The sequence below is a fragment of the Calidris pugnax genome, unplaced genomic scaffold (genome assembly GCF_001431845.1).
Source record: "Calidris pugnax isolate Ruff unplaced genomic scaffold, ASM143184v1 scaffold44, whole genome shotgun sequence".
NCBI lineage: Eukaryota > Metazoa > Chordata > Aves > Charadriiformes > Scolopacidae > Calidris > Calidris pugnax.
In genome coordinates, this window is record NW_015094506.1 from 7,791,526 (window position 1) to 7,818,580 (window position 27,055).

Below are 27,055 nucleotides of genomic sequence, written 5' to 3' on the forward strand. Positions count from 1 at the left end.
GAATTTGCTTATTTGTGTTTGTTCTCAGCTTCTCCAGTCCACATCCCAACTGTCCCCAGGCCTGTATGTGGGTTGCCTGAGTGAGGAGAAGAGGAGAGTATGCAAGATCTCTTATTTAGGTTTCCTGATGGGAAAAGCTTTTTAAGCTACAAACCACAGATTTAATCCTAAATCTGTATTTTAAATAATCAGATGATTCAATTTCTAATGATTACCACCATTATTATACTAACCTCAGAGTTTCCCTACCACCCCCAAACTAATACCACCACAATAAGACCTCAGCCTACCACCGGATGGTTCCTTATTCATATAGCAAAAAACAGTAGCACAGGATTTTACACATTCCTATACATCTTTTAGCATTCAAGAATGTAAGTAGCTGTTTCTCACTTTAGAAAATTGCTACACAAAACATCCAGTTTAAAATAAAACTAGAAAAGAGGGAAACCAGGAAGCCAGCTAGCAATGTCGTCATGATATGCGTTTTGATTCCTGGCCCGTATCAGAGTTTTTACCCTACTATGGAAAGTTTCCACTGAAATCCCAGATTTTTTCAGATTCTGGAGTTGCGTCAGTTTTGGGGGTGGTGGTGTGTCTTCCGCTGTTAACAACACTAGCATTTCTTCTAGCACAAGTCTTGAGATCATTCTGCTGTTACATTTAAGAAGGGTGGTGGACCAATCAATTCTTGGTCCCCAGCACATTACATATGAAAGGAGATGGTTTCACACAGTATCTAAGATACGCAGGCCTTCGGCTGTTATAACAAGCCCATCACTTCTCATCCCCAAAATTACCAGCTGCAAAATTATGAATATACCCCACCACTTTGGACATCTGGAACTTCAAACCTAGTCTTAGATCCCAGACTGCAGCATGCGCATGGCATTATTAGCTCACACAGCCATTCAAGAGTTTAAATAATGGATTAAAGGAAATGAGAATCTTAATATTTCTGATTACTTCTGCATAGGAAGTATATACTGCTGGAATCCTTAGGTACATAATAATTCAAATCTTACTATGACTTCTCTGATAGTAAAAGATTTCTTACTCAATAACTTCATTGAACTTTCTCACAGAATTTAGTAATGCATACTCACATATCACTCAGTTCATCACTTTGTATTTTCCTTCAGTTACAATTTCAATGCATCTCAATTGTTTCTTCTATCATAAACTCAATTTTGTATCCAAGGAATAACTTACTTTCTTGTATTGCATTAAGAATCTCTGAAAAGTCCACATCTGTCTTCTCTATGTCTGGTTTTATCCGTATTTGTGTTTCCAGCCGGTTAACCTGCAAATCCTCTCTTCCTTCTGAAGAAATTGAAGAGATTGATGGGGTTTGTGACAGTGCAGTAGAAAATCCAGTGAAGGGGCTTTCAGGTTAGGAAACATTTACGTTGAATAAAGCTACTTAATTTTTTTCCCCCTAGCCGAACCATTTTTTCTTTAAACCAAGCAGCTTTGGATATAACATGAATTGATTTAAAGCTAAATACAATGAAACAGCAGCATTCTCTGCTATCAGCAACGATGCAGAGTCACCACTGACGAGTCAGATGAAGATGTGCCCTCATGCCATGAGCATCCCCCCACCACACCCTCTACAAAACTAACTCTGAGATGTGATAACAGACAAGAGGTGCTGCTACAAATGACGTAGCACTATAGGAACATCCAGACTGAAATAAAACACACTAACGCACAAAGTATGAATTAAGCCTCAAGACAGAAAACAACCATTAGGACAAAAAGAGCATGGACAGCATGTTTCCGCCACAGGACACCATATGTTCTCATATGCCAAGCTTATGGCATGCCACAGTCTAGGAACACTCCAGTACTACAGTCCATTTTGAAGGGGGTCACAGTGGTATGTAATGGTTGCTGTTTAGAAGCACTGCAGAATAAAAACATAGGCTAGCAGGTCACAGTTTCAAACCAATTTGCACATGTAAATAGGCACAAGATTTGCCCATTTCAGTGTTCTCTTAACATGGGTGAAGAAAGAAGGAAGTTTTGAAAACATTCCATTTCCATGTAAAGAAAGGCAGCTGCACATCAAGAGTAGACAGGAAAAGGTACTTGGCACGTGGGCTTAAACTGCTGGCTACAGGCTACTCTCATACAGCCAGAAACGAGAAGGGAGCTACTTGGGCACATGGCCAATTTTTAAAAAGCATCAGCAAAACCTGATCTTTCACAAAAGCATCTGTTAGAAGTGATGTTGTTGAGTAACTAATACACAGAGTTAGCAGAGAGCTGCAGCTGTCAGGGAGATATCTGGAAAAGGACTTCAGAACAAAAGACCATGGTGAAGAAGAAACCTTCAGGTCATTTAGGCCATTACTATGCTTTCACTAGAGGCTATCACTCATGCTTTTGATGGAAGCATTTTCCTCATTTTCCTTTCTTCTGCAGTCTGCCTATAACAAGCTGGTCTTGTTTTTAACTCCCTCCTAGCCCATTGTATCTTTCCCCTCATCAAATTACTATCTCACCGTTGCCTTGATGAGAGAGCTATGAATTATATTCCTGGGCACAAAACTACTCAACCCTATTTTAAAGACCCTTCTTCACTTCTTGGACATACAGATCTCAAAATGGCTATACATACACCAGCTTCAGCCCTTTTCATTTCCCAATGGTAAATATTATAAATTCAAACCATCTCATGCTTGCCCCAGCATATTCTTTTGTTCCACAGCAAAGACCTACTGTTAACATCAGAGACAGCTCCCCTTGTAGGCTCCTGTGTAAAGTGATCTGTCATAGCAGCAGCAGGAAATCAGCATTTAATGATGTAGAACAAAGAGAATTTCTTAAGTGAGACAGCTGATTATTCATATAATAGCAGCCTAGGGAAATCTGCGAATGGCCTCAGACGTGGGAGACTAGGATGTGCCCCAGAAGAGAATTCTGAGGACAAAGGAAATATACTGCACCTGCTGCAAAGGACTTAAAAACAATAGGGTGGAGGTAGAGAAATAAGTAACGGACAGCAATTCAGTTAAGCAGCTTTGCAAGTGATATAATTCAAATTCTTGTTAAATACTCAGCTACCACTTTTAACATACGCTTTTAACAAACACAATTACATATTAGCCTCCTCAAATCCACCAGCCTTTCTTCTCCATTTCAACCCTAATAAGAGCAAAATAATGACAACACTGACAAATATAAAACACCCCTTCTCCCCAGAGTCCTCCATCCTCGTTACACCCAATCACCGCTCCTCATAACACATGAAAGTAGCAGGATCCTTGCAGCATCTCCAATAGATCAGAACTAATTGGGCCAGGGAGAGAGAAAGTGACAGCCAGCCATGGCTGTTCCAAAGTGCTGATATCAGATGGAGTATCTAACCACAGGCCTTTTTAAAAAATGAAACTGTTGGAGCACATACATATTAAATTTCAAAGCCACTTTTTAATGAATGAAAAATACTGTCTAGAAACTGGACAAAAAATGTCCAGCCTAAACCTGACTGTTCAACCTAACAGAGCTTACAAAGCCAAGACAAGTTTTGCTACATTCAAATCTCCTCTCCTGTATTTGACTCATTTGCAGTATGGGGAGCTTGTGCACTCCACACATACAGTCTCATATGCTTCTCTGACTCATGGTAGCCTTAATATTGCACAAGTATCAGACCAACAACATCATCCTCTGATTTCACTCAAAATTGTATGCATAATCTTCTTCCAGTCATTTGTGATTTAATGCATGGCTAATCACAAACTTGCCTTCAACAACACAAGGAGCAAAAGAAATATATCTGCCAACATCATAGCTTCTAAATAACTGGTTACAAAACAGTTTCTCTTTTCTCCCATGATCATGTTGTCAGCAAACAGACTTGAATCAAGGTAAATTTGCTCCTACCCTCCTCCCTCTCACTCTGCACCCACTTTTCAGGAGGGAGAGCTGCAGTTTTTAGCTGAGAGAAAGAACTCCAATGTGACGGGTCATGGACTGGCCAACTTAATGATTGCTGATTTGTTGGCAGTCAGAGGTTCTAGCCCAGCAGCTCATTGGAAAAGGCCACAGTGTTCTCTTCCGTGTCCCAAAGACATTTATTTTCTTTATCTTACCACACATCTCCAACACAACAAAACAAGACGGTATCTGGTGTTGCTACTGAGCGGTCACTAGCCTGGCTTTAGCACTTCCTTCTTGCTTTAGCAGCTACTATTTTGTGCTTTATCAGTGACAGGTCCCACTGAGTAAACTCTGAGCAATATAGCCTGGGATGCTGGGAGGGAAAGCCTCTCTTTCCATAGAAACACGAGAAATAAACATATACAAATAAATGTTAAATAAATATTAGATTTATCAAATTTTATATGATTTTATTAAAAGATCAGTCTTAGATTTTTCTCAGTTTATTGAGACATTTTAGTTCAACTGAAAAATTTAAATTAGCTCATGGCATTCACTCTGATTTACTTGTTAATGCATAAAGTCGTGCATAAAATAACATACTTTTTCCTTTATTTGTTTTGAAGGGTCTCTACTAATTAGTTTAGGAAAACAAACTAGATTTTGAAAAGGCATTTCATTTTTAGAGACTGAATGAAATAGCTTGCTCTAAACCTGAATTTTAACATGCTTCTAAATATTAAAATGATCACATGTATCACATGCAAATTACATAGCAAGGTAGTTCATACGGTACTAATGTTAAACGATGTCATTCCTACTGCAGAGAGACAGATTTTGTGTCTGCTTAAAATTAAGAACATAGGTTCTTTGCTGGATGAGGCCTTGTTCCATGTATCTAGTATCTAGCCAGTTACCACATTCAGCTTTTTAGACATGAATTTTACAAGCGTCTATTTTCTTGCACAGGAAACACCTGGAGCCAGATTTTGAAAGGTTGGACATTTTTATATTTAACACTGTGATGTGCAAACCATATTTGCAGATGGATACCCTTCACATTATTGTCTGATATTGAGCATAAGCACTGGGGTGCACAGAAAAATGTGCATAGTTTCAGTTTTTGGCTTCAAAATAAATAATAGAAAATTTAGCAGATGGAACAAGTGCTGCTGTTTCTCAATGCACAATAAAGGGCTTGTATTTATCCCCTATTTTTGAATGGACATATGAGAACAGAGCTGATCTTTGTAATTCACAGCCAGGGCCTCTTGAAGAGTTTTACCACTTAGGTTCTGCTCATTGGTTGGGATAGAAATACTCAACTCAGTTGCTTTCTGAAATTAGTCTCTCTTTGCCTTCCCTCATTTCCCATTAACTCAGCAAGTACAAACAAATGTTTCGTTTACAGCTCTAGAAGTTTCTGTACAGAAAAATTTACAGCCTCAAAAGATCTTTTATGGAAAGGCAGATAGCCAGAGACTTCTATCAGTACAGTGAGCTGCTTTTTTATTTTTTAAATCATTTTGGCAGCAAACATGCTTTCACAATGGCTATACTTCAGCTTGGAAATTAAATATGAGTAACAAATAACTAGCATACCATGTGGTTAGATGCTCCCATCACAGGGCCATCTACCTCTAACAGGGCAGTATTTAGCAAGAGCAAATATAATTCTAATAACAGCGACTTTATTTGCTACATTAAGTATTGTTACTACAAATAAGTTGCTCTTTCTTGCCAGAGCATCTTCTTTAAAGCAAGCAGAAAGCTTCTGTGCATGGTGTCCTTTTCACTAAAGCCAGCCTCAGGTCAAAATGGGGTGAACAGACCACCCTCACAGAGGTACATTTTCTACTGGCTTGTCTCTGTGAGTCCTAAGCAGGCCAGCTACAGTAAAAGCACAAAACTGGAAATTGTTTAAAGCGTTATCTCTACATATTAGTCAGAGCTATACACACATTAAATCAATAGCTTTACTGATCTCAATTCTGACATCGTATTTTCTGTGACTGGAATGAAACAAAATGTACACCACAGTGGGTCTTCCCAGCATCCAGCACGTGACTGCACTGGACAACGCACCTTAATACACGAAAAACAAATTGGTTCAATTATTGCATCAGAAAAGAAGAAGCTTTTCTCTGAGTCATAGGATATATGCAAATGTATATTCATATACACATCTTCTTAGCAAAATAAAGTTGGCCTGAAAGCAGTGGCTCAGAGATAGCTGATTATGTCTCATTAGGTGGAAGGCTGGCATGTCTCATAGTAAGTCTTTAAAAGAAAGCTGCTTTTGCTACGTTGGTCAGAGAGAAACTCAGATTGTTTTCTGTAAGAAACCCTATTCTCTTTTGTTTCTCACCAAGCCAGCAGCGTATTGCAAGATTCTTTCTGCATGAGCATTTTTCTCTCCTGAAGCATAAACTGGATGCCAGCGTTATTCTGTGCATCAATCTTACTGCGGTGATTAAATTAGTAAATTAGTCAGATTTTCATATATTAAAATTATTGAATTTCTTCTTGCTGCTCTTAAAACTGCCAAGTACAATAGTGCAGAGTTCCACACTGGAAAAGTATTGTTGATAAGACAAAATATTGCATAACAGAGAAGAAACAGAGGAATAAAGCAATAGAGTTGCAGGAGAAGGAAAAATTAGGTAGGCTCAATATACATGTGGTCAGTAACCACATTTTTGAAAACATAATCAATTATCATTTCTGGGACTGTAATTATGAAGGTCCAAAATTTAATATCAGTGGCATAATTTTATTTCATCCTGGTCAGTTTCATATTAAATATAAAACATTATTTCCTCTTGACTAACTCTAATGTAGATAATGCCTTCCTCAATGGATATAAAAAAGAGGAAACAAACAAGAGGATGCTTCAGTTTCTTTACAACACTTCTGTGCAGGTGTCCTCTACATGTACAGCTAAGACAGTTCCTTAAAGTACAGGCTGAGTCCATGCAGAAATGAGTTTTGCATCATGAAGGATAACTCTATCTTTCGGCGTTTGTTTTCCTCTTGAACAGATAAGAAAAATGCAATATCAGCATTTTTAAGATCTATTTTCCACCCTCCACACAGGGATTAAAGAACAAGAATGTTTGGAAATGTCAGAAGGTCTTTTTGGCAGGTGAGGTTAGCACTGATGATGTGCAAGCTGATTCTACTAACTCATTGAGGCTTCAGCCCCTGCGCAGCAGCAAGGTGGCTGCAGATACACACATACAAGAGGGCAGTTCCCTCAGACCTGCACAGTTTCCCATCAAAAGCCTCACTTAAGTCAGGGCAAAGCCTGCATATCTTCTTCACAAATATCTTCTCAGGACATAGTATGGAAACATACAGTGGTCTCAAGCTGCCCCTCCTACACAGGGAATTAAAAGGCTCAGTTTCAACCTGCAACTCTTTGGCCCACCAGCCCAGCACTTGACTCCTTTCTGGGACAAAACCATTACCCAGAAAGCTGTCCCTGCTACTTACCAGTAGCACTAAGCTACTACCTTACAGCTTCAACACAATTTCAGATTTCTACAAGGAATTTCGGATGACGAGTTCCCTTTTTCATTTTGATGCTTGTAGTTTGTGTGCTACTGCCCATATGTACCTGTAGGGACAAATTTGGAATACCAGTTTTCCCTGATTTGAGGTACTTCCTTTTACCTGTGTAGGTCACAGGATTTGCAATCATCTCTCTACAAAGCACATCCCTGGTTTTGGAAGAATTATAAATAATAGGTAATGATACAAGTTGAAAGAAAAGCCTTTAAAGACTTCTGATTTAAGTCAAAGCACTCCATCATAGCAACATTAATACACTGTGCTTCCAAGACTGAAAACGTGGATACCTTGTGGAAATACCTGCAGACCTTTTAAAAACCTCTGACCTGTTAGATTACCATATATATCTAGAAATATGTGAGGACTTGGATATAAGTCTTGATAGTCTTAATTGGTTCACTAATTACCTTTAAAAAAGAGTATGTCACTATTCAGCATAGCTGTCGCTATTCAGCAGAGATAATCAAATCTTTCACTGTGCAGAAAACATCAATTCACTTAATGGTTTTCTCATGGATTATGGGTAAAATAACGTGTCTTTCATGTTTGTGTCTGGGAATCAAATGATGAGTGTAAATGCACAAAAATGCCTTGCTAGTTTTAACAATGCTTTGAAAGTTATTGGAATAAATACACAGGGCCACTTCATTTCCCATAAGAAAGTCCAATGAATGTTAGGGAAAAAAATAATTAAAACCCCAAATCATTCTATTTAGCACAAAGAACCTATAGCATAGCTGTCTTTGGGCAGCATCATGTCAAGGGTATGGAAATAACAATACTGCAATTATTTTTTGAAAGGCAATTTAAAGATAGTTTCCCTTTGCCTTGCAATACACTGTAAAGCATGACATATGTTTAATTATGTTAATACAAACTCTTTTCTTATCTTTCAAAAACAGAAGTAGTGAAGGGAGGATTTCTAAACACCTAGCATTAACTTACCACATACTAAGATATTTCGAAGACATATGGTGTCCATTCTCCCCTCCATTAAACCCTGGCTGGCATCAGAGAAGTCCACTCAGCCAAATAACTACAGAGAAGTGGGGAGTCCTACATTCTGCTCTCACTCTCTGTCTCTCTATCGTGCTGTTTACTCCTTTTCCACAGACAGAAAGAATGTCTATCCCTTGGTACAAAGCCACATCTTGAAAATCTCCTCTCCCAGCAAAATTGCCCAAACTCTAGATTATGGGGATAGGGGCCTGCTAGCCCTCAATTCTTGCATTTCTGATTCTGTCACTACCCAGAATGAACCATGAGCAGTCAAACCAACACCCTGCTCTTATCATCAAAAGGAGACATCTCTTAAACAGCAATTTCAAAGCAGACAACAGCCGGGGAGCTACAGACCAGTCAGTCTCATATCTGTGCCTGGCAAGATCATGGAGCAGATCCTCCTAGAAACTCTGCTTTCTCCCCCTCTACTCTGCTCTTATGAGACCCCACCTGGAGTACTGTGTCCAGCTCTGGAGCCCCCAACTTCAGAAGCACACAGACCTGTTGGAGCAAATCCAGAGAAGGGCCATTAAGACGATCCGAGGGTGAGGTACTTCTCCTATTAGGACAGGCTGAGAGAGTTGGGGTTGTTCAGCCTGGAGAAGAGAAGGCTCCAGGGAGACCTTACAGAAGCCTTCCAATACTTAAAAGGAGCCTACAGGAGAGATGGAGAGGGACTCTTTGTCAGGGATTGTAGTGATAGGATGAGGGGTAACAGTTTTAAACAGAAAAGAGGGTAGATTTAGATTAGATATAAGGAAGAAATTCTTTACTGTGAGGGTGGTAAGACACTGGAACACAGCTGGCCCAGGGAAGTTGTGGATGCCCCATCCCCGGAAGTGTTTAAGGCCAGGTTGGATGGGGCTTTGAGCAACCTGGTCTAGTGGAAGGTGTCCTGTCTCTGACCATGGCAGGGGGGTTGGAACTAGATGATCTCTTCCAAACCATTCTATTTGCTACTACTCTTATTTATATAGAAATGACAGTAGGAATGATTGTCTTTTAGTTCTACCTCTTTCCTCTTACACTGTGAGTACACATATAAAAACATAGCTATCAAAGATCACTATCGCACATGTTCAAACATTTGTCCATGTTTGACAAATCTAACTTTGTGAATGATAAATCCCTTAGTTACCATCTACCTTTAACAATATCAGTTCTTAGCAGGCAATTCATAAAGAGGAGAGGGAGAAAACATTTGCTGAATAAACTGTTTATTGCAAAAAGCTTTCCCAGTTCTCAAGTCAGCAGTTTCCTGATGAGACAAGCAGAAAAGCTGGCTGCACAGAGATAAGAGGCATGACCTAACAGATAACTTCAGGGCACCAAAGATTTACTTCATTATAATGGAGGACATCAGGACAACTTTTATAAGATACCAGATGTCTCTTTCAGGTGGATTTTAATATAACAACCAATTGTACAGACTTATACCACTGTACTGTTATACCATAGCCTATTGCTGTCTTCAGTCTGAACACATCCTGGTAATTCATTCCCACAGAAGGACCAGCAGGTAAACCATTCTGGAAACTTCAGCTGATCTGAGACTGCTGAGGAATAAACATAGCACAGGAATGTGAAAACAGTTATCCTACAGACAGGATAGCAGAACCGAGGTCTATCCAGCGCAGGATCCTGTGTCTGACAGCAGACACTTAGACAAAGCAAACATGAACAGGGCAAGCACATCCACTCTATCCCCAGTCTGACCCTTCCAGTTTGCAGAGATTTAGAGATTTCTGGAGTGGAAGGTTTCATCTAGATGACAAGATGTTCCTTTTATAACTCAATGTCCCTTGTGAACTAACAGGTAGCCATCATATTCCTCCCTCCCCCTTTTACTGGTCTTGTTTCCAGCCTCTGTGGGCTAGTGGTCCTGCTCCTCAGTTACAGTGCCATCGTAAACCCTACCATCCAGGCCAGGGGCCATAAAGCTCAGAAATTCACTGTCACTGCAAAGCCTTTCTTACTTTTGTCTCAGACAAGAGCTACCATGCTCACTCCATGAAATATACCTTCCTGTACAGAAACTAAGGGTGGAGCAGTGAATCCCACCCTTAGGGAGAGGATATTGTTCCAGCCTACCAGCCTGGGTGTGTGGAGACCTAATTAGGGAGAGTTAAGATAAACAGCATCATCATTCAGTTACAAATTGGAGCTGAAGAATGGAGGCAATATTTATATATTGATTGTGTAAAAATAGTCTCTCAGATTTTTGTCTTTGAGATTACCTCACAAGCAGCAGGAATCCTGCCCCTAATACTGGTGCAGTTGACCTTTCTTATAAAGCCCTGCGACCTACTATAATTATCAAGACCCGCTAAGGAGAAATAGAGCACTTTACTGTTAAAATGCATGGACTAGTTTTGGGCTGTTCACACAGGATGCCTACCCAAAAGAGATTATTTTCAGTAATTGCCATTAAGCAGAGTAGAAGAACATCTGAATGGCAAGGGTCATAATTTTCAGGCATGCTAGCAGCACAAAGGGCCTTGAAAGTATGCACTGTTTTGATGACCCTTATCATACCTACTCAACCAAGGAGCAAGACCCCTCCCCCCCTCTCTCCCCCCTTTATTTTTTTTTTTAATGAGAAAGAAAGGTCTGGCTTAATTTTGACATTTCAGAATGAACCAGCAAACGTGATGTTAGGAAAGAGGTCTTGCTATCCTTTGCACTGGAACAAACATTTTGTGGAAATTAGTAACACCATGCAGTCCTATTACAGTCAAAAGCCTTTTCTGATCTTTAAAGCATCTCTGACAAAGTAGAAGCAAGTTGTTCTGTCTTTTGGCAGTCTACCTGCAAGAATCTTTCCTTGGAACACATTAGAAATAGAGGCTTACATAATACTAAGCCCCCTTTAAGCAATAACTATAGAGCTAAGAAAAAGTCACATTTTTCACTCAGGCATTACAGGAACATAATAACTGATTATTCAAAGTCTCTCTCACTGCTTCTTGAACAATAAGCTATTTTTTAAATAAAATGGGTCATTACTCTCTCAGAAACATTGCAAAATTTTACATACTTTATCTACTTCAGCAAAAGCTAAGCTGGTCAAGAATTTTCTTAATTGTTTCAAGACAATCATGGTACACTGGTCTTAGGACATTATAACCCTTCCATGGGATGAGCGATATTCCTTGTTTGGTGCTAAGCCACACCTCACTGTCTGTTCCTATTTTGGACAAGTTTCCCCTGGAGAGGAAACTGTCTGAGGATGGAACAATCCAGAACATCCAGAGCAAGTGGCATTTTGCAGCCCTTGTGATGCAACTACGTGTTCTAAACTAACAACAGCTCAGAGAGCTGAAACCTGAGAGTGAGCTGTACTGATTTTAAAGTAACCATACATAATTGATTGCAAGAGTGAATGAAAGATAGTTTTACAACAGCAAACAGGAGACTGATCAAAGCAGGAAGGGGGAAAAAATAAGTCTTTGAAAAGAATTGAGTTTAAAAATCCACACTCTAGAGAAGTAGAACACCCTCAAAGTCACCATTTAAAATTACTAATAGTATTTTTGAAGCCCCTTATTAAGGTCATACACAGGTCCCAGGTACATTCAGTACCTTTGTGTATCACATGCAGCACAAATTCACAAATTGATATAAAGGGATACGATTTCTGCCTAAATATTTTTTTTTTTTTAATTAAACAAGGTAGTTAGCATTGAAAACCAGTGCTTTATCCTCTAGCTGTTTGCAAAACTGTTCTCCAAACTGCTAGAATGAACATTTTAGGAGACTTTAGCTTAGGAACAGGAATTTTCAAAGAAGTGGCTTTTGCCCTAGAAAAGTAAAGTGATGAATGAAATGGGCTGAATGACTAAGCAAAGTGATAGCTAGCTAGTTCAGTTCTTAAATTTAAAGTACTGCATAATCACCATGTGATGATCTGTCACTCAGCCCAGTGACAAAAGGTCCTCATTGTAATTGAGGCAAACTGTTCTTCTCTGTAGGAGCTTTGCAGAGGCTCCAGAGCTCCAATAGTCAGGATAATGAACCTTCTCTGTGTTCAGCAGGGAGGTATTTCCAGCTCACGCTTGAGGTACAGACATGGGAGAAATTTTGTCTGGTGCATCAAACTTGCATTGTGTTGAACACAGGCTGCAGATAAAGAGAAAAGTTAAGTATGCAGCCTGGTTTCTTTGTCCCTTCTGCATAGGGACACTTATTTTTTTTATAATACGAAAATTATTTTGATGAAAGGAATATTAAACTTTCTTGAAATCTGTTTGTTTTTTTCATGCTTCATTCTACATGGGAGGAAGTTCTGTATGCACCCAGTAGAAGGCATATTGAAAAAGACTGCGCCCCTAATAATGTTAGACAAGTAAGATAACAGCACTACTGTCAACATGAATTCAAATTTTCAGGTGAGTTTCCATCAGCCATTCCCACACCATACACGTGTTTGCTGCCAAGAAATATTTGCACGACAGAGCTTTCTGGCAGAGCTTTCTTGCAGCTTATTCTTTTAATCTGAGAGAGATTTATGCCACGTGTCCCGCCAGTCAGCAAAAAGAATGTGATTTAACCAACAAATGACATCTAACACACACAGATCTTCTAAAGACCATTCACAACAAAACGTGAATGCTGACAAGCATGTGCACATTTTCTGATGAAAAAAGGGTATCTTTTGCACAGTAAATTGTCATTTTTGAAGGACTCAGTTATAATTTCCTTGATGATTCAAAGTTCATTAAGTTGTGACTAAGCTCATTAAACATATATTTCCTTTATTCTTTTAATTTTAATTGCCACAGTTTCAAGAACCTTGCATTTTTCCTTGCCTCCCAAGCCAGTTCTGTTGGCCAACAGCACTAGATCATCTTTCTTATTTTCATGACCAGTAACTACAGGCATCAATAAAAATGCTACAGTTTGATGAGCAGTAAGAAAAAAGAGGATCCAAAAGTAAAGAAAAGCATGCCTAAAGGCAAATACATCTTCCTTTAACATTTCTAACTTATCTATCAGGTAATATTTGTCATAACAGACAAGAGACTGCTGAAAAAGAGATTCTCACTGAATTCCAATGACCCCACTAGACTTCTACCATAATGCCAGAAACCAGTCCTTTCAGTAGTTGTTTCCCTGCCATTGAACATAAAATTCTTTCAAATATAATGGATATGCCTATATCATTTCAGGAAGCAAGAGTTCTCCATTCCAAAATGTACTGTTCTTTTGCTTTGAAGGCAGTATTTTTGAACAGTAAACTCTTGAAAGCAGAAATTTCTGGAATATTTTTATGTGTTTTCTGGGGTGAAAACTCTTTACATATTTACTAAATTATTGAAATAAATTATTTCAAAGACAGTGCTACCTGTTGGATGTGTATATTGCCTGCAGATCTAATCTGTACAAGTCATATAAATTAATATATACATTATTATATATTCACTTCTATACAAAACTCAAATGCATGAAGGCTTCATCAGAGGCCTTTACAGGAAGCACTTAGAAAGAAAATCTTGCTGAGGAATCTTTGAATCCCTGTTATTACAAAATGGGTAACAATTATTAGCAAGCATTGTAAATAGAGAAGAACTAAGAAGGTTCTGGAGTTTGACACAATGAAAGAATTCAATTTACTGTTGCTTAGACTTATCAAATAAGGCAATTTTTCCACAGCTGGAAAATTTAATGACTCCCAGAGAAACTAGGCTTGACAAATACTGCAGAGTCTGAGAATCAAAGAATTCATCACCAACAGGAGGAAGCAAGGTAATATTGTCCTGATTTGGATTAAAGAGTATTGATGGAAAGAGCAGGCAGAAATTAAAGTCCTGCATACTCCATCACAAAGGCGCAACACTGTCAGAAGTGAGGCAAGCACTTTTTTTGCCCCCAGATCTGCCTAACCCTGGCACTAAGGTAACAGACTGGCATGAGAGTTTAACCTCCTCTTGGCTCATCCAGTACTTGGCTCTGCTGCTCTTACAGACAACCTAAATGCTGATTACCATTGTTTTCAAAATAAGCCTCCTGTGTGTAATACAGACACATGAATCATAAATCATCTTCAGGAAAGGTTTAACAATTTACAGCAGCCAAAGGTTTGTCTCAAATGCTTTGAACCCTGTACTTCAATAATAGCCTTGTACCCCATTAGCCACAACATACCACAACTGCTCACCTAACTGGGAGATAGTAACTGGAAGTTTCTCAAAACTAAAACTACTGTTCCTCCCTCATTCTGGAAGGAATGTGTATTTGCCTCAGTATTTTTGCATCTAAATTTACCATCTGATTGCTTTTTCTCCTTTCTAAGAGGAACTTCACTCATACAGCTGCACCTGCAAAGGTGTCAGGAGTCTTCACCATTAACAGACATTTTATTCCATTAATTCCTGTGTTTTCCTGTGTTTTGTTTCAGTTACTTAATGCTTTCTGATCTGCTTAAAATCAGAGTTCAAAAGTTGCGGTTCTGCTTGTGGCTGAGCAATACTTATTTGCAAGCTTGCACAACACATTTTTTTAAAAATTTTTATTTTAATAAGGCATATTATGTACAACTTACTGCTCTCTAGCCCCTCTAACCCCTAGAGTAACATCAAAAGTCATCAGCCTCAAGCTCCTTATCAGCTACAAATATAACTGGCAGGGAAACAAGCTGAAAAGGAGTGCTGTAACACTGAACAATATCCATAGTTCTTCCTCCTTAGCATGTAGCTACCTATGAACTTCAGTCAAAGGAAACAGCTGTCAATTAAAAAGAATTCATCATAAAAGGTGTCATTCTGGAAAGAAGAAATGTGGCCAGGGGAAGCAAAGTGGTATGCAGAAAACAGAACTAGTGTGCTGTTAAGAGGGGAAAAAATACACACATTCATAACTCTGTCATTTTATCAAGAATCTTTTCTTTCCATGTTTCTAGACTGATTGATAAGAATTAGAAATCCATTTGAAATCCTCACAATAACCTTCTGTACAATCTATTATGCCAGACTGTCTTCATGTTTGGAGTAGTTGTTAACTGTACAGAGGAAATTTCAGACTGAGTATTATGTATACTGTTCCAACAGTGAGACCTACTTGACTGTGGTAACAGCACTCCAATAGAAGGAAGAACCCAAATTGCATGAACTACTTAAAATTATACTGAACAAAAATCTGAGGAGTTAACTCCATGCAATAGGAGGAGGATAGCTTGGAAAATGGTGGTGTAAGATCTGTTACCTGAGTAATTAGTATACATCAGAACATTTTCTCTCTGAAATACTTAACTATTTATAATGTACAGCCTTAAATAAGGTACTGCCATTGGTCAACTAGTTTATTATGCTAATTATTTATGAAGCTGCAGCTGTTAATTTGTGGCTCTCTAAGAGTAAATAACATAAGATTTTAGGCTTAAATTAAAATTTTCTCTTAGGAGAGTTATTTATTAAGATTGCTGCCTGACCATAATCTTTCTTAAAGTCTACTTGCATACAGCTCAAATAGTTGTAATTTAATCTGGACACAGAGACAAATTTAGTGTTCTTACAGAGAATTAAAAAGTCAGACCCAAATCATAAAAACATGATTTCATACCAGATGAAACAATGACACTGTAATTTGGTTAAGAGAAGACTCCTGTCATACATCTGCAGCATTTAAAGTTCTGGATACTATTAACTCCTCTTAACTTCAGTGAAGCTCATAATACTAAATGCCTCCTTGAACCAAACTACCAAGAACATTCTCTGTAAGTCATATTTGCTGTTATTGTCTAAAGAGCAAAATACAATAGACAAAACTCATCTCATATGACTGTACTGAGAGCTAAATTCCTCAGAGAATCATCCTCAAAATGATGCTAACTAATGAGCTCCCTTTTAGGAAACCTCTGTGGTCTACCTAAAAAGGGATCTTTTTCTCAATCACAAGTCAGCGTATAGTGCTTGCACATTAATTAGTATTAAAGCACAGGCTACATCTATCAACACATAGATGTACAACGTGTAACAGCTTGAAATGAATACAGTTATTGGGGATATTCAAGGAACTTTTTTTCACAAACTGTTATGCAATATTAATTTGTCAATCTTTTAACATGCTGCAGTCATGATTATATATCTTTAGCAACAACAACATTTCTGTAGTAGCAATTTCTGTACTTCAAAGAAAAAAACATAGAAACTGAAAAAATAGAAAGACGAACAAGTGAACAGAGGAACTGAAATAAACAAAGCATATGGTTATGAGTCACTGTAAATTCTTAATTAATCTGTGTTGACAAAGATTATGATGACTAAACAGTATGGGTGCATGAAACTCATGGCAGTAGACCTGCACAGCAACCCACAACAAATAATCTAAATTCTCAACTTCTACAAAAAATTAAGCTATTTACTAGGTCTGCAAGGTAATGGAAGTATGCTCAGGGTTTGCAGGCAGAACTGTCTGTCCCACACAGACTCTGCTTTGTGGCACCCAAGTAGCTGCATATAGGGTGCATCATGGCCTTTCCTGGGTAGTAACACTGGAAGATTATTGAGACCCTTCAATATAGAAGTTACAAAACTGACTTCATGGGCAGCCTTAATTTGCTCTACTCAGGAAAGAAATTTGGAGTTTAATTTTCACTGTGAAGAATGACTGAACATGGCCAGCACAAATGTACTCCCCTGTTATAAGAAAAGATACTTCTAAAATAGCTCTGGCAATTAACATAACAAGGGATGAACTCATGATGTCAATTAGAATTTGATGGCTCCCAGGAGATTCTAGTTTTCTTTTAAAAAGTTTAATTTTGTTAACCAGTTAGCGCATGTTGTAAAATCTCCTTTGGATCTAGAGTTCTTGTTTGCGCTCTAGCAGCAAGACTTTGATCTATACCCTGGATTATGCCTTTGTTCAAAATGAACATTAGTGTCAATTACTGAGTTCCACAGGGGATGCCTGTAGCCTCCAGAGTGTTGCCATTAGCTCAGGGCTCATCAAAATTAAACATGCATAAGGGGAAAAGTATTAAAAAACAACAGCCCAAAGCTCTCTCTACATTAACATTCTGGACGCCACTACATGTTGCAAGTTTTTTAATGATTAAACTTACATTTTAATTTCCCATTTTCAGCTGTCCCAACTGTTGTTACTCCCTATAACCTATAATGGACAAAACCATACCAAACGTAGACAAAACATCGATCGATACCTCTGATCATCAACAGACTGTCCTCCATGCAAGCATTGATTATTGATACCAGCTTCACAACATCTTGGCACAGTACAAAAGAAATGGAACTGAAAAAGGTATTAAGCCAAATCTGTTACCTGGCTGATGTGTTTTTGCTTTTTCACCAGTGACTGCTGAAATAGATCCAGAAGATGAGGCTTCCATTTTTATTGACCTTCTGACTTGTGGGAGTGAAGGATGCCCGACCACGGGCGGACGCTGTGACACTGGGTAGCTTGCTGCAGTTCTCCTCTGACAGATTTGCGCACGCTTTTCAGCCCCATGAATAGATAAACTTATACCTGACAGGAATAAGAATTAGTACCATTAGATTCAAGATTCCAGCATGGAATAACTAAAATATAAAAATTTCCAGGATTAAAAAATGGAGCAGCTTCACCCTTCTTGAAGAAGAAAAGAAAGAAAACTATAAAAACATGAATTTTCTATGAGAATGAAAAATGTGAACATTTTTTGCTGCTATGCTGCAGACATCAGAGTCAGCCACACTAATAGATATTTAAATTAATACACAGTCATGGTTTACTGCATTACTGGCCTGCAGGAGGAATTATCTTTCATGCCTTAAAAAACCACACAGCTCACACGGGATGATATTAATGAGGTAACTACCACAGAGTTTTATTAAATGACAGTTTTCTGATTGATGGACTAGAATTGGCAATAATGTTGTTTTTTTTTCTTCTGAGTGTTCATGAGTGTTAAGAAGTCTCATCATATGGAAAAGATGCTACACTTCAGGTAGTAACTAGTTTTTTAAGGAAAAAAAATATAGGTCTGTTTTTGAGGAAAAGAGTAAGGCTACAAACAACAATAACACAACCTTAAGCTTGAAAAACAACTCCAGTTTCACCAGTCCTGTGAAACATTATCTACAACACTGTAAATTGTCTTACTCACCAAACATTCTCAAATTTGTCAAATAGCCAATTTTTAAATAGAAATTGTGACAAAAACCAGGCTTTACTTTGTCAAAGAGAAAAGCAAAGTTGCTATTTCGTATGTGTGTGTTGTACAGTCCTAAAAAGAAATACTATCTTACAGTAAAAAAATGCTGATTCTGACTTTCTTTTGATCACATTGATGCAATTGCTCCAATTTAATTTGAATTATTCTCAGCATACTCTGGTGAAAACCTTTGGACAACCTCTTTTGGGCAACAAAGCTAATGATAATTCTACAGTACTGTTTTACACTTAATTTAATTATAACTCTTACTGCTTTAATCAACAACTGTTCTTTGTTCTAAAAAACAAATGAAAAGCCTTAACCAGATATAAACAGTCAAATTGAGAAGCAGATAGAAAAGCAGAACCTAAAAATTAGAAATGTGGATACTGTAAGCCACGTTGTAAGTTACAGTCACTCAAAATCATTAGACAACATTGATTAAACTGCTCATTTCTGTGAAAGAAGCCCTTCACTAAAAAATCCAAGAATGCCTTAATGACTCTGCTCTTCTAGTTCCACTGAAAGTCAATGTATGTGACCCTGCAGGTCATGGAAGAGGTTTTGAGACTCTGAAACCTTAATACACTTTGATCCAAGATATACTACCAAGGGGAAGAGAGTGACCACTTTTGTAGGCAATTGGTGAAAACAGCAGGTTTGCACACATGAGGAAAGGCTGTGCAAATTGCTCTCCTTTAAGATGGCTTTGTCCATTCGCAACCAAAGCTGCACGCTCGCTACCTGATTTTGCTGTACTTCACCAGAACTGATCTCCTGCAGAAAGTGTGAAGGGACAAGGACTCTCCTGCAGCAGCTGCTCACATACCTCCTGGTTACAGGGCTAATGAAACTGCCAGCTGCTTCTGAAGACTGTTGAAACCACATCTTCTTTAGCACAGACAGCAAATCCCAGTCACCTTAGTCAGTTGATTTATCTTGGGAAAGGCAGCACAGTAATCCATGTGAGCAGAATGACAATGAGAACGCCTGGACAGCACATTCCTTTGACCATGTTAGCCATACAGCTTAGCCATAAGGGGCTTCAAACAGTGAGAAGCTAAGCCCCAGCTGTAAAATGAGCTCTTTCCTTCTTGTGCAGTCACTAGAACCTCATGATGCCCAAAATGCTGTCAGTTATCCCTAAGATATTAAATAATTAACCACACCTGTTTGCTTTTCTTTATTAAATGACAGTTTTCTGATTGATGGACTAGAATTGGCAATAATGTTGTTTTTTTTTCTTCTGAGTGTTCATGAGTGTTAAGAAGTCTCATCATATGGAAAAGATGCTACACTTCAGGTAGTAACTAGTTTTTTAAGGAAAAAAAATATAGGTCTGTTTTTGAGGAAAAGAGTAAGGCTACAAACAACAATAACACAACCTTAAGCTTGAAAAACAACTCCAGTTTCACCAGTCCTGTGAAACATTATCTACAACACTGTAAATTGTCTTACTCACCAAACATTCTCAAATTTGTCAAATAGCCAATTTTTAAATAGAAATTGTGACAAAAACCAGGCTTTACTTTGTCAAAGAGAAAAGCAAAGTTGCTATTTCGTATGTGTGTGTTGTACAGTCCTAAAAAGAAATACTATCTTACAGTAAAAAAATGCTGATTCTGACTTTCTTTTGATCACATTGATGCAATTGCTCCAATTTAATTTGAATTATTCTCAGCATACTCTGGTGAAAACCTTTGGACAACCTCTTTTGGGCAACAAAGCTAATGATAATTCTACAGTACTGTTTTACACTTAATTTAATTATAACTCTTACTGCTTTAATCAACAACTGTTCTTTGTTCTAAAAAACAAATGAAAAGCCTTAACCAGATATAAACAGTCAAATTGAGAAGCAGATAGAAAAGCAGAACCTAAAAATTAGAAATGTGGATACTGTAAGCCACGTTGTAAGTTACAGTCACTCAAAATCATTAGACAACATTGATTAAACTGCTCATTTCTGTGAAAGAAGCCCTTCACTAAAAAATCCAAGAATGCCTTAATGACTCTGCTCTTCTAGTTCCACTGAAAGTCAATGTATGTGACCCTGCAGGTCATGGAAGAGGTTTTGAGACTCTGAAACCTTAATACACTTTGATCCAAGATATACTACCAAGGGGAAGAGAGTGACCACTTTTGTAGGCAATTGGTGAAAACAGCAGGTTTGCACACATGAGGAAAGGCTGTGCAAATTGCTCTCCTTTAAGATGGCTTTGTCCATTCGCAACCAAAGCTGCACGCTCGCTACCTGATTTTGCTGTACTTCACCAGAACTGATCTCCTGCAGAAAGTGTGAAGGGACAAGGACTCTCCTGCAGCAGCTGCTCACATACCTCCTGGTTACAGGGCTAATGAAACTGCCAGCTGCTTCTGAAGACTGTTGAAACCACATCTTCTTTAGCACAGACAGCAAATCCCAGTCACCTTAGTCAGTTGATTTATCTTGGGAAAGGCAGCACAGTAATCCATGTGAGCAGAATGACAATGAGAACGCCTGGACAGCACATTCCTTTGACCATGTTAGCCATACAGCTTAGCCATAAGGGGCTTCAAACAGTGAGAAGCTAAGCCCCAGCTGTAAAATGAGCTCTTTCCTTCTTGTGCAGTCACTAGAACCTCATGATGCCCAAAATGCTGTCAGTTATCCCTAAGATATTAAATAATTAACCACAACTGTTTGCTTTTAGCATCAGCACTGGTTGTCATTCGAAACAACCATTCCTCTGAAGCTTACAATGGAGTTAGTAAGTTATTCCACCAATGCTAAACATGAACCTGGCGTAGGCATGTACTTACTTGGTGCATCTCAGCAAGACTGTGCTTTCCTTTGGTCATGAAATGAGCAATCTATTTTAGGAACTGGCTCCAAACATAAACTGACTGGTGTATTTCTCTGAGGTTCAAGTAAATTGCTTCTTCGTGTTCCGAAAACAGTCTATGAACTCTTGTGCAGCTGTGACTCAGCTCTCTAAACTATTTTTGCAGCACATTTTTTCAGACATCAAAATAAAGGGTACTGCAGCCAGATCATTATTCCTAAGAAATGCAAAAGTTGCAGCTTGATCACATCCAAAATTACATTCAATCAAAGACTTCACTCCGGTTATATGCAACATTTTGTTTCTTCCACTAAAGAGAGGTGCTATAAAGATATAACATCAAACTACATGGAGGAAGAATGTACCAGCATTATTGGAAATTTTACAGATTGTTCTTTAGACATATTTAAAATGTTAAAGTGCTCAAAACCTATCACAGTTTACAGCAAAACTGCATCACCAGTATATTCAGTATATTTGGAAGTTCTTCACCCCACTCTCCTTGCCATGGCAGTAATTTTCTTCACGTAAGACAGTGTCTTGACTAGGAGAGTGAATTTCCATTATTTTCTTGAGAACCAGGTGCAGATCAAAGATGCAAGTGTCTTTATTTAATTACCTTTTCATATTTTCCCACAGAGAGGTAAAATCTTGCTTTTCTATGTACATTTCTTTTGTTAAACTCGAAGTCTGCAAAAACGTAAGACAGCAATATTGCAGTAAGCTGAGGTATTACCTTGTTTTCATGTGGGTGAAAGTCCTTTTAAAGGAGATACCAGCAGTTGAAAATACATCCCCAGATAACGTGCAGAAAAGTAGAGACAAAAGGAAGGGGAATCAGAAGTGGAAAAGCTATTGGGAATAGAGCCTGTAGCTTATGGGAGATAAAAACCTGGTTAACTATTGGCACTAAGTAGACTCTGGAGTAAACTCTCCCTACTCTTCCTGCAAATAGCCCACACTGCTGATGAATCTTGAGGTTTGTGGGTCATAGATGTGACAGAAGAGTGCAGAGATCTCTGAAGAGTAGATGTTAAAGTTTACAACAATTACTTTTTGCAGCATGACAATACCCACACAAGACATCTAGAAAGTTATCCAGCAGCATGCTGCAGACTGGGCTTTCAATTAACTATGCCTATGTTTGGTGGGGTTTTTCTCCTGCCTTCAGGCTTGGCCTTATAGCTGTTGACACCAAAATCTCAGTGCCATTGCATGCCTGGCTTGCATGGCTTCTGACTGTACCTGTTCCTCCAGCATGCTCATTTTTCAGAGAGCTTGGCAGCCTCAGTAGCTGGGTACAGGCACACTGGCATGCTCTGACAGGCAGTATAGACACTACAAAAACTAACAGTTAATTCTGCCTCTCTGTCTGGCTTAATATAACTGATCATAAGCACCATTTCAACCCAGGGCTGGAGTGCAAATGCAAATGAAAGACAAATACTAGCCAGTAGCCACAGCCGACTGTTCACTGTGGAGGACTGCTTCTGGACAGGGCTCTGTCACCTGCACCTGGCTGGCTGCAAACCAAATATTTAAGATCTGGAAGTAGAAGTTTAGTGTTTTGAAGCTGGACGAGATTTGAGCCTTCAGGTATCATATGTATCACTCAGCTCTTTTCCTTTGCTGCGTGCAGCAAAAATCCTTCTCTGCAATTTCAAATCTTCACATGCCTTTCTCTTCCATGCCTGTATTTCTATCTTTTTTCCCCTCATACAAGCTTCTTGTCTCCATGAGGAACTGCTCCTCTTGCTGCCCTTTTGTTCCCTTCTGATGCCTCTGTTTAAGCTTGGAGGTTCATGAAAGAGAAACACCTTCACTCCCTTCCTAACAACACATCTCAGCTGTGCAGTTTGCCAGCAGGCAAATTTTATTGCTCCCAGCTATATCTTTTTATTATAAATTTTTCCAAAGCAGCACTTCCCTTACACTGAGCATATTTTGTCTCTTATAAAGTGGTAGTATGCTTATTACACCAAAGATTTTATAATGCTCCAGATAAAACTTGCATGTGAGAACCTTAAAAGTGGAGTATTAAAGTACTTCCAACTCAGGAAGCAATAGAATCAAACAGAAAGAAGAAAAAGGAGAGAGAAATTACTAAAAGTAGAAAATGCTACAGTGTACCTGCATGCAAAGTCTTACAGAATTGTGATATTTGTTTTGTTGGTTTCTCAGAGGTTATAGTGATGAACGGCCACTTCCTGCACTACTCAGAAGTCACTCTGCCAAGGCATCTGATGGGGCACCTGCTTTGGTCATTTCTTAGCCCTGGTTAGCAGGCGTTGTGCACCACATACCTCTACAGAGAGCAACACCTGCAGCCAGTAGACTTCATCCAACATACCTGCACTTGTCAACTGGGCATAACACAGCGACCCTGGTACTGGTGGACATGGCTCTAACCCCAGAACTGGGGTCATCAAGGCTCTGCTGGGACTGAGGCACCTCTCCACCTGGGGAGTCAACCCCTGTAGTGACCGTCAGGTTTGGGTCAGCCCCAGTTGTGTTCCACCCTGTACCATTATGGGTACAAGCATATAGTTCCAGGTTCCTTCCTGATGTGTCTGTCTCTAGCCGGAGATAATATGAACATGAATAAGCAATAATAATGCCATGCAGAGTTACAAAACTGTATAAACAATCCATTAGCTAACAGTGCTTAATTAGCCTCAAGTGCCCTGACCCACTTTGTAGACCTCCGGGATAACAAACTGCTGCTGGCAGGTGCAATAACTCCTTTTGGTTTGGTATCTTCATAGCATCAGCGCTCATGCTGGAGACAAATTACCCCAGCATTTTCACTCTTTTATGTGTTGTTTTGTTTTCTTTTTTCTTTCTTTTTTTTTTCTTTTCCTAATTCTCTTTTAGCCCTATACTGAGGCCATAGGAGCAGATCGAGGTAGACCCTTTCTTCAAGGCACTTTTCAGAGCAGGGCAAGTGCAGGGGCGCATACAGCAAGAAGTGAGGAATAAAATCTCAGATGCAGTATCATCTAGGGCCACAAGAAGTGAAGCAGCTCTGAAAAGCCTGCAGTCATCAAAGGAAAGTTAAGTAAGGTCATAAGAAAGCACTTTGGAATCACGGGCAGAGAGCAGAAAATGAGGTTTTAAGGTGCAGTGTGTAAATGGGTAAATTACATATTTAGTTCCTTTCAACTTTTACACCCAGGAAAAGAGAAAGTGAGATAATTTGTCCACCTTAAAAAGCTAAGCAACCTTCCCTCACCTTGCACCAAATTGCCATTTTTCCCATTAAAGTCAATGATGCTCTGCAGACAGCTTCAGGTTTTTCACATTTGGATGTTAGCCTTAATAAAAAGGCAAGCAATATAAAAGGTTTCTCATGCAAATGCAGTTTCATCTGAGCCTCAGCAGAGAGACATCTATGTTTGATGCCATAATGGGCTTTTCTGCTTGCTCTGAATCCTGGGTGGAAATGAATGAGCACAAGAGAAAAATTTGCCTGCTGCCCTCTGTACACAATCCTGAAAGCACAGTCTAAAGGCTGTTTCCTTCTTTTTCCCAACACATGTCCTACTTAGATAACAAATACATTCAGGAAAGCATGGCTGTCTTTCTCTACACCTTGGGGAAAAATGTTACAACAACACTAGGATTCCCACATTAGATTAAATAATTTGTCAGAAGTTTAAATATTACCTCTCTAACACAGCGAGTCCCTTGCTATTGGTAACAAATTTATTCAATCATATCTAAACCCAGATTATGCTTCAAGTATACCTTTGAAAAATGTTGAAAGCACATCAGAAGTAAAAAGAAAAACCAAAACAAAAAAACCAAACAACAAAAAACCAAACACACAACTGCAAACCTTTAAATAATAAAACAGAAAAGCTACTAGTTACTGAACTTCCCTGGAACTCAACCAGCTGAGAAAAAGACTAATAAAGTGCATCTTGACAAGTAACATGTGCTCCGTTTTCGGAGGCTTTGCACAGTCTTGCCCCCCACTCCCTCCCAAATACTGGAAAGATGACAGGATTTTCAAGACCCATAGTAGTTTCAGAAACTGTTCCCTAAACGTTACTTTTTGCCATTTCTATCAAAAATTTTGTCTGCCTGGCTTATGAGTTTACATAAATTTTCAGCATACACAATTTTCCATGGAAAGAAACCAGAGCTTAAATATACAGCCTGTGAAGGGATAGTTCTCCTCCTTTGCCTGAAACATGTAATTCCTGAAGTTTTGTAAGAGATCATCAACAACAACTTCCCTTTACCTCTCTAATTCCACTCATGATATTACTGAGCTCTATCATAACCCCTCTCTGTTATTTTTATTCCCAGGCTTAGGAGACCTGGTTTACACTGTTGCTCTTCACCAATAGGCTGTTGTATACCTCCAATCATCCCTCGTCACTCCTTCTCTGTTCCTTTCCATTTTCGATAAATGAAGACCTGAAATGCACATCAAGAAAGTTTCAAGAAGTAGCACCAGAAATGCCCATGAAGTTCAGGCTGTGCCTTTAACAAAGATTTATACAGTGGCACAATGATCTTTCGTTTTGTTCTTTCCTTTGTAATTTCATTTACCCCAAATTACTTGTGCACAGGCTCTGCCTCCCTGTCACATTTCCCAGCTCTTCAGGCAATTTTCTAGTGAACCAGGGATCTCCCTCCTAACCCATGTAACCTCAAGGTCCCTGTAGCAAGCAAAGGCTGCACAAAACAATAGTGCATGATTTCTCTCATTTGTATGTTGCATCTTTTTCCACTTCAGTTGCTTTCTAGGTCTCATGTTTATCACTCCTGTAAGAACATCACATTACAGCCCTTTTGTATTAGCAAAATAAATCTTCACAAAGGTGTATTACTTGTCACTGCATAGTTTTGTTTTTTTTTTCCCAATTATCCTCCTCTATCATCCCATGCCTGCCAGTCATGGGTAATGTTTAGGATCTGCATTTTGAACTGTGATCAAAGGCATGTCTGAACTAGAGCCAGGACTCCATGAAGAAGGGGCTTATGTACATACTGGGTTTATGTTGCTTAATCTGCACCAATTTAGAAACGAACAGTTAAAGAGCCATGGACTCCAGGGGGACACAGTTTATATTTGCAAATGTGTTTTTGGCCAGAATAGCTTATTCTCCCCTATAAAAATTGCTACATTACCTGTAGTATAACTGCATCCAGAGCCAGTGTTAATTTAAGTCCGTCAAAGTTCTAATAACTAAAAAGATCATGCTTAGGCCCACCATAATTGGACGTTTTTTATAGCCCTGAAGGTGGTTTATTAAATTACAACAAGCTAGCATTCAACAGTGATTATCTAGCATGACTGAAAATCTCCCATAGTGCTCACAGAGATGCAAGATAACAACCCGAAGTCATGAAAATGTCTTGGAGAGTGTCATACAATAGCCCTACTTTAATGTTCCACGTGACAGTCGGAAAAGACACTTGTCTTCCTTAGGCATGAGTGAAAAGATTAGTTAAGCGACTATAAAGCTCTCTTCGGTTGCTGTTTACTTATTGGTGACTGTCATGGGCACACTGCAGGACTATGGTGCCAAACGTGAGGTGCTGCTTGTGCCAGTTGTATGAGCCCAGGTGAATAAATGAAACTCCCCCCCCCCCCCGGGGC

At 38.9% G+C, this 27,055-nt stretch overlaps 1 protein-coding gene across 8 annotated transcripts in view; it reads right to left on the reverse strand.

Moving 5' to 3' along the window:
- The window catches only part of ANO4 (anoctamin 4), a 198,168-nt gene that overhangs the window by 116,669 nt on the left and 54,444 nt on the right, over positions 1 to 27,055 (reverse strand). For 6 of the 8 annotated variants that reach the window (XM_014964204.1, XM_014964205.1, XM_014964203.1 and 3 more), the window contains 2 exons: positions 17,746 to 17,949; positions 1,213 to 1,323 (listed from right to left, as the gene is read on the reverse strand). In XM_014964204.1, coding sequence (XP_014819690.1) covers positions 1,213 to 1,323; positions 17,746 to 17,812 — 178 coding nt within the window. In that variant the 5' untranslated portion in view covers positions 17,813 to 17,949. The remainder of the gene's footprint in view (positions 1 to 1,212; positions 1,324 to 17,745; positions 17,950 to 27,055) is intronic. The other 2 variants (XM_014964207.1, XM_014964206.1) reach the window with 1 other exon arrangement.